The sequence below is a fragment of the Sinocyclocheilus grahami genome, unplaced genomic scaffold (genome assembly GCF_001515645.1).
Source record: "Sinocyclocheilus grahami isolate Dianchi unplaced genomic scaffold, SAMN03320097.WGS_v1.1 scaffold114.1, whole genome shotgun sequence".
NCBI classification, from domain to species: Eukaryota; Metazoa; Chordata; class Actinopteri; order Cypriniformes; family Cyprinidae; genus Sinocyclocheilus; species Sinocyclocheilus grahami.
In genome coordinates, this window is record NW_015505293.1 from 875946 (window position 1) to 889356 (window position 13411).

General features: G+C 38.1%; 2 protein-coding genes across 2 annotated transcripts in view; both read right to left on the minus strand.

Moving 5' to 3' along the window:
* Window positions 1-1064: 1064 nt before the first annotated feature.
* LOC107589273 (protein regulator of cytokinesis 1-like) lies at window positions 1065-10935 on the minus strand. Its single transcript, XM_016277670.1, has 10 exons — window positions 10791-10935; window positions 10125-10257; window positions 9923-10045; window positions 9524-9757; window positions 9266-9436; window positions 8805-8954; window positions 8553-8703; window positions 2031-2179; window positions 1609-1701; window positions 1065-1404 (listed from the first exon to the last, which is right to left on the minus strand). The coding sequence occupies exons 1-10, from the start codon at window positions 10805-10807 to the stop codon at window positions 1339-1341; spliced, it is 1287 nt and encodes a 428-aa protein (XP_016133156.1). The 5' UTR covers window positions 10808-10935; the 3' UTR covers window positions 1065-1338.
* Window positions 10936-11020: 85 nt separating this feature from the next.
* Window positions 11021-13411, minus strand: part of slc26a1 (solute carrier family 26 member 1) — a 6912-nt gene continuing 4521 nt past the window's right edge. Inside the window, exon 4 of the mRNA XM_016277628.1 lies at window positions 11021-12853. Coding sequence (XP_016133114.1) covers window positions 11336-12853 — 1518 coding nt within the window. The 3' untranslated portion in view covers window positions 11021-11335. The remainder of the gene's footprint in view (window positions 12854-13411) is intronic.

Here is a 13411-nt window from a genome sequence, read left to right on the forward strand (position 1 = left end):
TGTACCTGGATGATGAATCTAAAAACTCTGTTGTCAAAGTTTCATAAAACTATATAAAAATTACATTGTTACTCCGTACCGCATGTGTTCGGCTCTTCCATTAAATAAAAGCTGCTGTTTGATTGACGTGCCATTGTTCTTTCCATTGTGCTCCAGACAGCTCGATGGAGGTTCCTAGGAGACAACTAAATGCTGAAATATTTTAATTGTGTAATGCTTCATACGGCCTTGAAAGCATTAGCTTGATCAGGCCATTACATTGTTTTGCCCAAATGAGCCAATTACATGTCGAGGCATCGAGTGCCATCAAAGATCTAAATTTACTATCCATTTGCGAAACAAATGTGAAGATGATTTCAAACGTGAAGTTTTAAAGCAGCTATTCCAGCATGAGGCCACACAACAGATGTTTTATACTCTGCCAGAGACAATCAACTTGACAAAAAATAATAATGCCACGAACTCTGAAGTATTCGCTCATAATACACACTACTGTTCAAAAGTTTGGGGTCAGTAAAAATGTTTTACTCTCATGACCACAAAGACATTTATCAAAAATATAGTAAAAACAGTTCTATTGTGAAATAGTATTCCTATTTAAAACAGCTGTTTTCTATATTACATTTTAAAATGTATTTCTGTGATGGCAAAGCTAAATTTTTTACGAGCCATCACTCCAGTCTTCAGTGTCACATGATCCTTCAGAAATCATTCTAATATGCTGATTTGATGCTCATTTAACATTTATAATTAATATTATCAATGTTGAAAGCAGTTGTACTGAATTTTGTGGAAACAGCAATACATTTAAAAGATTCTTTGATGAATAGAAAGTTCAAAAGAACAGCATTTATTTGATATAGACATCTCTATTCTCCCTTTTGGTCAATTTTAATGCAACCTAGCTGAATTAAAACCCAAACTTTTGAGCAGTAGTGTACATACACCATTTCTAGTAATTCAGGGTAGAGATATTTATTTAAATAACTGTGCAGTCTTAAAAAATAAAAATAAAAAAAGCCAACTTTGAAATGTATAAAAAGCATTTTATTAAAAGTGCTGTATATTAACAAGCAAATGACTGACCTTTTATGAGCTAATATATACAGAATCTGACTAGGCAAATAAACAGTGACAAAATAAAGCAAGATAAAAATATATATAATTGTGATTTTTTAAAAATTTGTCTGGAAAGTCACTGCATTGGTCAAAGGTAAATAAGACAAACACCTGAAAATAGTTATATCCTGTACAGTCTCAATCCTGACATTATTATTTGTGACCTAAACCTCATAAAAAATAAATAATAAAAAAAAGTATCAAATGTTGGCAGTCCAATCAAAGCATGTCTTTAACGGTGGAATTGAGAAAAGCATCAGTGTTGGCTTTCTTGGAGAGCTCGCTCTGTAATGGAAAACCAGATAAAACATGTTAACACATCTTTACTAACTGAACACTGAATCATTATTATGTGTGGGCCTTAAAATGTTAATGATCTCTCTCAGGGGAATTAGTGGTCACAAATGAGCATCCTCCTTATCACAGATGCTCCATTTGGAGTTAATAAACATCCGGGGAAGTGGTCTAATGCAGAGTGATTGGGCTTACGGTAAAGGCCGAGTAGCTCACTGGAAGCGGTTTCTTGTCACTGCCCTGATTCTTTTCCCAAACTTCCACAAGGCTTCTTAACTCCTCTTCCAGCTGTTTGTGTAGACATACAAAGGCAAACTGACATTACAACCACAGCTTGTGTTAGCTCCCCATGTCGTTCCAAACCTGTAAGACCTTTGTTTCTCTTCGGAACACAAATTAAGATATTTGTGATGAAATCCGAGAGCTCTCTGACCCTTCCATAGACAGCAACGCAACTGACACATTCAAGGCCCAGAAAGGTAGTAAGGGCATTGTTAAAAAAGTCCATCTGACATCAGTGGTTCAACCTTAAGTTTGTGAAGCTACGAGAATATTTCTAGTGCACAAAGAAAACATAAATAATGATTGTTATTAGGTAGTAATAGCCACATTTCCACTGTCAGGCCAAAAGCGGGCGTGCTAGTGCGTGCCAGGGCCAGCTGCATTTCCACTGTCACTTCCGGGGCTTGATCGGTGCTTCCTCGGGGCCCACGGCCCAGGTTTTTTGGCCCGACGAAAACCTTGGGCCAAAGCGGGCCAGCTGGGGCTAGAGGAGTGGTTATTAAGAAAGGCGGAGTTTCTCGAGTCTGGAGAGCGTCAGCGCCGCGAATCATTTCAGAAAGTTAACAGCTAATACCAGCATTAAAGACTTTTCAAATAATTTTAGTTCAAAACTCACTTTCAGACAGCAGCGAGTGTTTGAAATAACTTGATCCGATGTGGATTATAATCACCATACAAGGCAGAAATATTTATAAGTGATGCAAAAGACTATGCACGCTCACCATCAACGTTACCATAGTAAACATGGTAAATACGACCGCTTGATCACAATCGTTTATTTATTTAGTAACATTTTATCTGTCATAAGTCTCGTCTCGAGAGTTTAGCTCAGTGTATGTCATAAAAATATAATAATGGTTTTTGTTCAGGAACTTTTATAAAAATATAGAAATGATCATTCTTTCTAAATGTGATGTACTGTGACTACAAATAAACAGAAGCAGACTCGACTGAATAAGTAGATAGGCTATGTTTAGAAAATGAATACTTTTCAACATACTTCTCAACTAAACTACCAGTAGGTGGCGGTTAGTAACTTAAAGGAGTCATATGACGCGATTAAAATTTTTCCAAGCTCTTGGTGCATAAAAAAGATCTGTAAAGTTGCAAAAATAAGAGTCTCAAATCCAATATTTATAAAGATATTCTTTATAGAAGTTAAGAGTCAACCACGCCTACCTAAAACGGCTCATTCTAACACACCCCCACATGTCTACGTCACTATGTGGGAAGATTTTCATAACGCCGCCCAAATGTTCACGCAAAGAAAGGCGGCATAACTTTTATTCTCGCTGTTGCCGCCGCTGCCATGTTGTGGAGATGCTGTGTGTTTCGTTGTGAAAGCGAAACTACTTTGTTTGGTCTTCCAAAAGAGGACACAAATAGAAATCAGTGGCTAAGTTGTATTTACAACACTGTTCCAGAACAGTTTAACCCAAATATTCAGATGTGTGGTGCACATTTTATGGAGAATGAGGACTGTTTCCTGAACCAGTAGCCTAATGCGTCTGTGGCACAAAGGTTGTTTCTATAACGTTGGGCAGTTCCAACTTTGCAAGGACAGTCTGGCGCTTCTGACTCTCAGCCTGTAAGTAAGTTTTTTATATTTAAATAATTTGCCAATGACGATTCAAACGCGAGTTTTGAGCAGTGTAGAGTAGGCTTGTTGTTTCTCCAATCACAAATGCAGACATGGTTTTGTGTTTACGCAGAGCGATACGCAACAATGCGTAAAAAGACCGTATAAGTCATTATAATCAGTAATTATGTCCCCACTGGATGCAACAAATGCCTCGTTTGTAATGGGTTTTATTGGTTTTGTCTCGTCTAGTGATGTCCGGATCACGAACGAATTGTTCTATTTAACCGGATCTTCTTAGTGAACCGGTCGAACCAGTTCACCAAATCTAACTCAATCGTTTGAAACGGTTTATAAACGTGCCTGACACTCCCTCTGACGCGAAATAAACCAATATCCAGAGTTATTCAGTTACTCCTAACAGTACATTGACTGAACTGCTAAAAGAGAACCGATGATGGGATGTGCACGAGCAGAGCAGCTGCTGGGAGATGGCATCCTTTCCGTCACACGCTTGAGACATTCGGCCAATCACAACGCACTGGATAGCTGGCCAATCAGAGCACACCTCGCTTTTTTAGAACGATGAGCTTTGTAAAAATCGACGCGTTTCAGAAAGGCGGGGCATAGAGGAGAAACAATAATGTACAGTATGTGGAAAATAATGTGGTTTTTTTTACCTTAAACCGCATAAACACATTTTATTACACTAAATACACAAAATAATATTATTTTTAGTAGCATCATATGACCCCTTTAATGAGTGAGTCATTGAGTCATTCATTCAACTGATTGAGTGCGTTATCATGTTGGCATCTTAAGGACTTTCGTGGACAGCTGACTCCTAAAGTTTTTCATATTAGGCATGGGCCGATTACCGGTTTCAAGGTATACCACGATTTGAAAATTTCACAGTTTCAAAACCGCTAATATTTTCCGTTATACCATTCCTGCGGTATGCATGGTTTTTCATGTATCCTCAAAGACTGAAAGTGTAGGAATCCCTCCGGTTGAGTGCAGCGTTAGAGAGTAACACGCCCCCTCCCCCTCCTGTTGGTGCGAGCGAGCGGTCAGTCACGTGTGTGTATGACGGCCGAAGGAGCTTCCTCTGGAACTTAAGCGATCTGCAACCGGCCGTTTATTGTTTTATTGCAGCCGATCTCTGTTCTGGACTTGCACAAACTGCGTTGCAATGCATATCATTTTTCAAATGTAATTTATGTGAAAATATGAAGTCTGTAAACGCCCGTTAACACAGGCCAGAGACGCTGAAGACGGACACACAGACAAAAATACTGTAGCAGGCAGATCACTCACTGTTCATGATGCACGAACTATTGGAAGAAAATCCTAAATATTGATTTGGGGGTTTATATGAATGAGTTTCTGAGGGGAACTGACTGTCTTCAGAAATGTTTAGATGGTATTTTCTTTTCATCTCGTATAATTCACATTAAAGCAGTGTTTCAGCGCAGCTCTGCTTCGTTTACTGCGATAACCAAGGAAACACTGTATCAGTGAATCTGCGTCCCATTCGGAGCTTCGCTGTTTGTTTCGTTCAGGCATGTAATATAATTTCACAAAGCTAGTCAGAACTAGAGCCCGACCGATATATCGTTTTGCCGATATGAGCCTGTTGCCGATATATCGGTATCGGCGAATATGCAGCCGATATGAACATATTTTTACAGAACATATAATGCAGATAAAATGCTTGAAATTGTGTAATTACTTAGTTTGTCCATTGTTTGCTACTGGCGACCTGGATGAAACGCGTTAAAGCTTAATTCGATGGAAAACCATTGAAACTTTGAACGGCCATATCTCCGTAACGGCGCGGCAATTCCGCACCAAATTTGGGGGATCCCTTCAGCTCGAGGAACCCTCTCAAACGCGAATCTAGAGGCCCTCTTTCAAATGACCACCCCCGTGTCGATAGCCCCCTGGGTTCGGGAGTTACGGATGGTTAAATTTGCGGTCCGGCGCCGACCGATCTAGCGATCCGGGGGGCTACCGACGTGCGGAGGGTGGCGTTCGAGAGGGCTCTTCGAGCTGAAGGGATCCCCCGAATTTGGTGGAGATCCGCCGGCACGTTCGCGAGAGAGTGACACCAGTCAACACTTTCCCTTCAGTAAGGAGGTCTCTTGTTCAGGCAGCATTCATGCGTTGTCTTATTCGACCGTAAGTGGACTTCACATGAAATTCCGCCATGATTCCAGTTACAAGGGAACGTACACGTTACATTCAAAGGGCATTAAAGTGCGCGAGATGTGAATTTATATTGTATTTATTTACAGAGGTAGGGGAGAGCAGGGCACAAAGTAACACTTTTTGACTTTCTCAGTTTGTGTAAATCCACATGGGGTTCAGAATATATATTTTTTTATCCACAGTAATTTTACACTTGTCTAGTACAAATATGTCGCTTTGTTTCATAATTACAGTGTATAAGTTTTTCTTTATTTACCCTCAAAAAATGGAAGTGAAATGTGACAACATGCCCTGTAGGTGGAACACATTGTAACATCTGAGGGGCACGTTGTAACTTGACCATATGACAGCTTAAAATCTTATCTGATCGAATGAAAAAAAATATACAAGACAAACTAAAATATTTTGTTAATTAAATAAAAATAATAATATAAATAAATATATATATATTTTTTTTAATAAAATAATGGCGTTTTTTTTTTATTAAAAATAATCTGATTTTGGAGTTTGACAATGAACACATTGCAACCATGCTTGGGACGGCCCACATAAACGAGCAAAAATGCTTTACATGTCTTGAAATAATAATTAAGCCAATATTTTAATTTGGTAAAATAAATATTCAAACCACGTGCGTTACAACTAACCCCCCCGTTTGTGCATCGCGCTCCCCTATATTATATCATGTCACACTTCTCTAGTAAGTTTCGTCTGTGTGTGTGTGAAGACAGTAACGCAAATCCGTGAATGAATGTTCCGAAGTGAAAAACTTCAACAGAATAAAGTTGAATGGAATTGAATTGAATTAAAGTTGAATAAACTTCAACTTTACTGTTCAGTGCACTGATGTCAGACTCATTTTGGATAGTAAAGTTTGTTAAATTGTTAAATGCCCTTACATATCTCTGTCACCATTATAAGTGTTTGATCACCACATTTGAGTGATCATTGCAAAAAATGTGTTTATGTATATATATTCTGTTTATGTATATACTGTATTCTATATATAGTACCAGTAAAATGTTTGGACACACAAATGGGAAAGTGTCCAAACTTTTGACTGGTACTGTACTATAATATACACAAAGAATATCGGCATCGGCCTTTTTTAAACACCCTAATATCGGTATCGGCCAAAAAAAAAACATATCGGCCAGGCCCTAGTCAGAACATTCTGTTTTTGCTTCAAATTGGGTTATTATTAAATCAAATTATGCATATGAAATTATATAAATAAATTATATGAAATTATATGTATATGAATTATATAACTAAAATTAAATAACTGTGTAATTACAGATTTAGGTTAAATAAAGATGTCAGTCTTTATTTTTCTTCTTTTTAGGGCAGCAGTAGCTCTAGCAGCAAATAAACCATCCACATCAAAAGCTGCAGGACAGCCCACATTTCAGAAACAAATCAAAGAAAAAATAAACAAATACTACTGTTCCAAATATTCTGCATGTTGCTCAAAATATATTGTGTTCAGTTTTTAGAGTGGTCTCAGAGACACATTTTAGAGTTGTAACAACAATACCGTGACACCATGATATTTTTGCTTAAAGTTATCATACCGTCAAAATCTCATACCGGCCCATGCCTAGTGGTGGTCAGATAGAAATTAATCTTTTCCAATAAGTTTAAATAGATTTTTAACTATTATGGGCATTTTACCTTTATAAAGCCATATTTTCTATAAGTGTGCATTATCTTTTGAGTAAAACTCTTACATTTAATCAGTGAATAAGAATAATAAGACATTTGGGCAGTTACCAATCAAATGAAATCAGTATCAACAAAATTCATCTTTGCAATCCAGACATAAGGCATTTAGAAATATTTACACACCGTTTAATGCATTTAACCTGCAGTTACAAATGCATAAATAATTTGATATATTAAACAAAAAAATTTAAGACTGATATTTGAAATTATTTAAAAAATGAAAAGATACTTTAAATGTGAAATTAAAACCGCCAGTAGGTGGCAGCAAGTCACTGTTAATAAGCGAGTCATTGCGATTGAACCGAATCATTTAAACGGTTGATTCATTCAGGAACGAATTACCGTCATGTTGCTCAAAGACGCAAAACAACGCTGTGGCTTTGTTTGGAATTATTTTTGTTGGCAAAATAGTGCAAAAACAGGCAATATGGTGTCTAAAACGTAAGTCTCTTAATAAAATATCTAGTTTATTGAACTGTTGTAAAAAAAATTATTACATTTGTATATGGTAATTTTTGGAGAAAAAAAGGCACTCTTCCATGTGAAATTGATTAACTATATGAAGTGGTATAAATATACACATTTTCTGCCCCCCCATGTCTTGAATTTGTGATCATTCTGAATGTATTTTAATAGACTGAATCATGCAGTGAAAGCGCGCACTGTAAATGCGCACGTGCACTAGACTTCACGTAATGCGTGCACGCTGTAGGTGTTTTGAATGTTTTTTTTGCGTCGTGAGAATATTGAGCAAAATAGCTCACTTGTCATGGTGTTACTTAACTATATCATATTATGAATAAACTAAACATTCAGAATTTTTACCATAGTGTGTTTCTTCCGAGTTTGTGTACTGTTACGCTAATTTGTTATGTAGACTTTCACAAAGAGACAAACATAGTGAGCCTCAGCGCGACCTTGTATTCTGTATTATGCTAACTTACTGCAATTCTGTATGATGACGCAGTAACTTACCGCGGGGAAGAAAAAAAATCTACGGTCTGTCCAATATTTTAGCGGTAATGTGACCAAAAATATTTAAGACCCATTGAATCCAAATTTAAGACATTTTAAGACTTTTTAAGGCCTTATATTAGGAAAACGTTATTTAAGACATTTTAAGGCCTTATATTAGGAAAACATTTTTTAAGACATTTTAAGACTTTTTAAGGACCCGTGGACACCCTGATCTTGGATGGTCTGAGGGCGAGTAAGTTTTAATTTTTGGGTGAACTATACCTTTAAATCACACATCGGTTTTTGCTGAGAATTGAAATGAATTTAATATTATGAAGTTACCTGACTGCCTTTAAGTTTGAATATCAAGGTTCAGGCAACTTACCATCACAGAAGTGAACATTGAACGGCTCTCTCTGTTCTGGCCCAAGCAAGCATTTGTCCCACAGAACCACAAGCTCCTGTCGGACCTTATCAACCACCTCCTCCAGCTGAGCCATCTGCAGCTCCTCCAGATGTTCCACATAGCCCTGCCACTGCAAGAGGAAATTCACTCCATTAGCACTCGTTGGTAAACCACAAGGAGAGTTAAGATCCCTGATAGGACATCCTGTGGGTTACATGCAAAAGCTCTCACCCGTCTGATATCATCAGAGAGAGTGCTCATGGCAGCCTCTCGGAACGCCTCGCTTTCCGGCTCAGGACAACTCAGACGATTCCACAGGCTCGTAGCTCGCTCTTTGAGTTTGTCTCGGGCGGAAATCAAGGATTCCTTTTTCATTGCAAGCTGTGTGGTATAAATATTAATTATGAGTACAATAATGATGATAATAATAATAATAATGGTTATCAGCCAGCTGGCAAGTTTTTATTTTTTTATATACTTCTATCCATTTATACTTGTATAGCCAATTTCTATTCACATTTGGTGCGATTTAATTTTGGACCATGGTTAAGATGCTAATCTTGTTCTTATACAGCCACTAGATGGCACTGCTAGTTCATGCAATGTTTTTAGAAGCCATCGTATCCATGCAAAAAAAAAATTATATATATATATATATGCTTTGTTTTTTGAAGGGGAAAAAAAAGCAGCACCTGGCTGAGCAGCAGTTTCAAGGCTTTGATATTATCATGCGTGAGCAGAAAAATATCAGTGTCAGGGCAGATGGACTCCCGTTCCAGACTGCTCTCTGGTTCATGTCCCATCTCCCCCATCAGGCTCCTGATGTCCTCCCTGAGCCCAGAGAACACCTTCTCCCTGCTCACCTACAAACAGAGCTTAAATCACAAAAGCATCCAGGACAGAAACTCATGAGTGATCAGAACAGTTCCAAAAAGAAAAGGGATAGATACTTTTTCTTTGATGAGTTTCTCAACATGTTCCTGGAGTTCCTGCAGCTGGGTTCGAGAAGGCACACTTCCCGATGGGATGTAATATGGCGTAGAGCACAAAGTTACACACAAATCCTCGTCCTGCTTCTTCAAATCACTCAGCTCTCTTAAACGTTCATTCTTCTCCTTTAGAAGAGATTCAACATGGCACCGCAGGTTCTTCTCCATCTGGAGGACTGTAAGGTCTTGCTCCAACTATAAAAGATTGCAGGATAACGATCAGAAAAACGGGAGCTTTCCATAATTAGGGTTAAAATTCTTAGAAAAACATAAAAAAAAATGTAGACAAATTTCAGACAAGCATCAATAGTTTATAATGCCCAATTACTAAAAGGCAATACTTCACAGGTCTTCTCTTACTTTGTATGGTTCCAGTCCCAGTTCCAAGCACAGTGTATCCAATTGTTTCTGGAAGGTAATGACATCGGTTCTAATGCGATGCCTTAAGGCCTCTTCCTCCATAATCATTGAATGCAAAAGCTCCTATAAAACATGTTTAATTCAGAGTAAGCATCAATCAGAAATTGGTGAGCGATGTGACGCATGCAAAGGCATTACTTACATCTATATGCTTTTTCACAGTTTGCATTCGTTCTACCCTCTGCTCCTCCATGATGCCAATACTGTCCCATATGTCCACAAGCCTGGCCATGGAATGATTGATCTCAGTCACCAGAGAGAACGCCAGAGCTTCACTGCTCATGAAAACATAAGGAAATAAATTAGATTAAATGAATACTGATGGATCTTGTGGTGTTTGGACTGACAGCATCAGTCTCCATTCACTTTCACGGCATCTTTTTGGCATACAATGTAAGTGAATGGTGACTAAGACACATCACTTTTTAAGTTCAAGAGAAGAATGTCAAACGGTTTTAAAGCAACATAAGGGTGAGTAAATGATGATAGAATATATTATTATTATTATTATATTAATTTTTTGGCTGAACTATCCCTTTAACATTGGCTTAAACGCCCCTTAACGCCTAAATAAGGCTCATGACAACAAAACAGATCAGCAAGACTTTAGTTATTTACGTTAGTTAGTTATTTAAAATTACTACAGCGTCCGTAAAACTCGCATCATAACCAAAAAGGGGTAACGTATGTAACTAGCGTGTGTTTTGCATTACCAGCCACGATATAACGTTACATAAGATAATGAGACACGGCCATAATACAATTTAACCTAGCGCTAGTTTGGCATTCTCGACTTATACACACTTACCTTCTGCGACAAGACATCGTTGTTACGTACTAACGCACAACTCCGTCGATAAACTAAATAAAATATGAAGTATGACAAGAAATAGCAGTCGCCTCGCTCTGCAGCTAACGTTACGAGCGGTAAGATTTGAATCGCAACTGACGTCTTCTTGTCTTCTTCACTGGACGCAATGAAAAGCGACTCATATAGCATCACGACTATTGCGCCACTACGCGCCCCGGAGCGAAATATCCTCCATAACAAAGTAGTTATGTTGATATTTGTTCGATTTTCTAGTTGTTTTTGATAAATATAAAAAACTTAATATGAGACATAAATGCAATTTTGTCTTCCAGTGTGTATAACAACAACCCCTGAGTTTGTACAGTAGCATTCAAAATGTTCATATTCAGTTCTGATTCAAACAGGAGTGGAATTTTTTTGTGCTATCTTGTTAATTTTATGAACATATTCAACATTTATCATTTCTAAGAGCTGAATATCATGTTTCATGTGTTTTAATAGAAAATATGTTTTCCAGCTCTTAAGGCCCATTTGTGGATACATTACACAGACGAGTCATTAACCAGTTGTGTCGTATGAGTAGCAAAACAAACAGCACTGTGGATGGTATGAAATGACAGTTGTTCCATGTCTTTGTCACCAGCCCCAAAGAAAGAGCCTCTCCTTAAAGAATCTATTACTGGTGTGTTGCAGCAAGCTAGAATTACATTCACGCCAACTTCTTTATAGTCTTTTAAAACCATTTTGAAGGTGCTCACTCCCACTGTGTCTATTATGGAGATGCAGGAGCAATCTAAGATGATAGTATGAAAATCAATGTGTTGTGAAATCAAGCTTACACTTACATCTCCATTTGTTTCATCTACTCTATCTGTCTTCTTCGCAGCCTTTTCTCTAGCTTTTTTCTCCAGTTTTCTTCTGCGGGTTATTTCAAGGAATGGCTCAAGATCAGTTGCTTTATATAAAGATTTTAAAAAGAAGTCTTGGTTGGCGTAGAAAAGAGGCGCTTGAAAACGAAAGATCTTCACCTTTGGAACAGGTGAAAGATTATCATACTCTTCCATGTCCTCATAGTCGTTGGTTTGTTCAATTTGTCCCAGTAACGAAACCTTAGGATTCTGAGTCTGGACCACCACACAGATCATAGAGAAGACAATACCAATCAGCAGTCCAATCTCCACGCTAATTAAAGCAGTTGAGCTCATGCTCACCAACCAGACAATTGCCTCAATCTTGCTTTCACGCCATTGCTTAGGGACGTCTAGAAATTTGCGCAGGGCGCCCCGCAGACTGACGATGATGATGCAGGCGAGAACACATTTCTGCAGGGCATAGAAAAATGGTGCAAAGAAAAGAAGGACCAGAAGAACCACTAAGGCACTCACTACACTGGAGACCTGAGTCTGGCAACCTGTTGAGTCTTTCACCATAGTTTTTGCAAGGGCGGCACTTGAAGTGAAAGAATGGAAAAATGAAGGAATTATATTGCAAAACCCAATTGCTATCATTTCTTGGTTGGGCCTAACTGTGTAACCATTCTTTTTAGCAAACATCTCAGACAGAGAAACGGTAAAAGCAAAACTGATGACTGCTAAAGGAATGGCATCATATGCTACTCGGGGCATCAGTTCAACACTGGGCACCTTTGGCGGAATGAAACCAGTTGGAATGGCACCTGAGATACTGGAGCTAAACTGTCCGTTTAGATCAGCAAAGTGGGAAACTACTGTGGCAACTGCCACTACGACCAGTTCTGTGGGTAGTGGGATCTTCAAACGGTCCTTATAGCGATCCTGGATCTCTTTTCCTGCAAGCAGCACTATGATGCAGATGGCACTTGTTATTAAGTCACAGAAGTTGGTTTTGTGGATGTTCTTGAAGATGTTGATCCAAGTGACCACCACTGTGCCGTAGCCTTGGTGTCGAGGGATCTTAAGGCCAACCAGGTACTTTGCCTGGACAGTGAGGATAGTGCAGGATGCCCCAGTGGCAAACCCATCAAGCATAGGAGCAGACAGATAAACCGAGACAAACCCCAGCCTGAGAATGGCCATCAGCACCTGAGGAGAAAATACAATACACTTTTCAATAAAGGACATGACATTTCCTACTATGTATTTATTTATTTATAAATATAATATAAATGGAATTGGAAGATGGCATTCGCTGTGTTCCAAATGCAGGGCTCTACGGATACTTTTCTTTTTAGGAGCGCTTGTGCTCCTAATTTAAAAAATGTAGGAGCACGGTCACAAATTTAGGAGCACCTTCTAATCAGTAATAAAAAATTCTGATAAAAAAAATTAACCTTCCCATTACGAGGTGATATTTGACTCAAACTGATTTATAGGGAATTTAGTTTTTACCTTTGTAATGGCATTTTTCTAACTTTATTAAAAGTATGTCATCTTTTATGTCAAAATCAAAAAAATATATTTATAAGCTTTTTAACATTTCTAATTAAGACAACAGAATAAAAACAAGTAGAATAAGAAGTAGAATAAGTTACCAATCAAATGAAATCAGTATTTAAGAAATACATTTGTGCTACAGAGATGGCACAGAAGAACACACAAGTGGCTTGTAGGTGTATTTTCAGACGTTTAATGAGGCTCAGA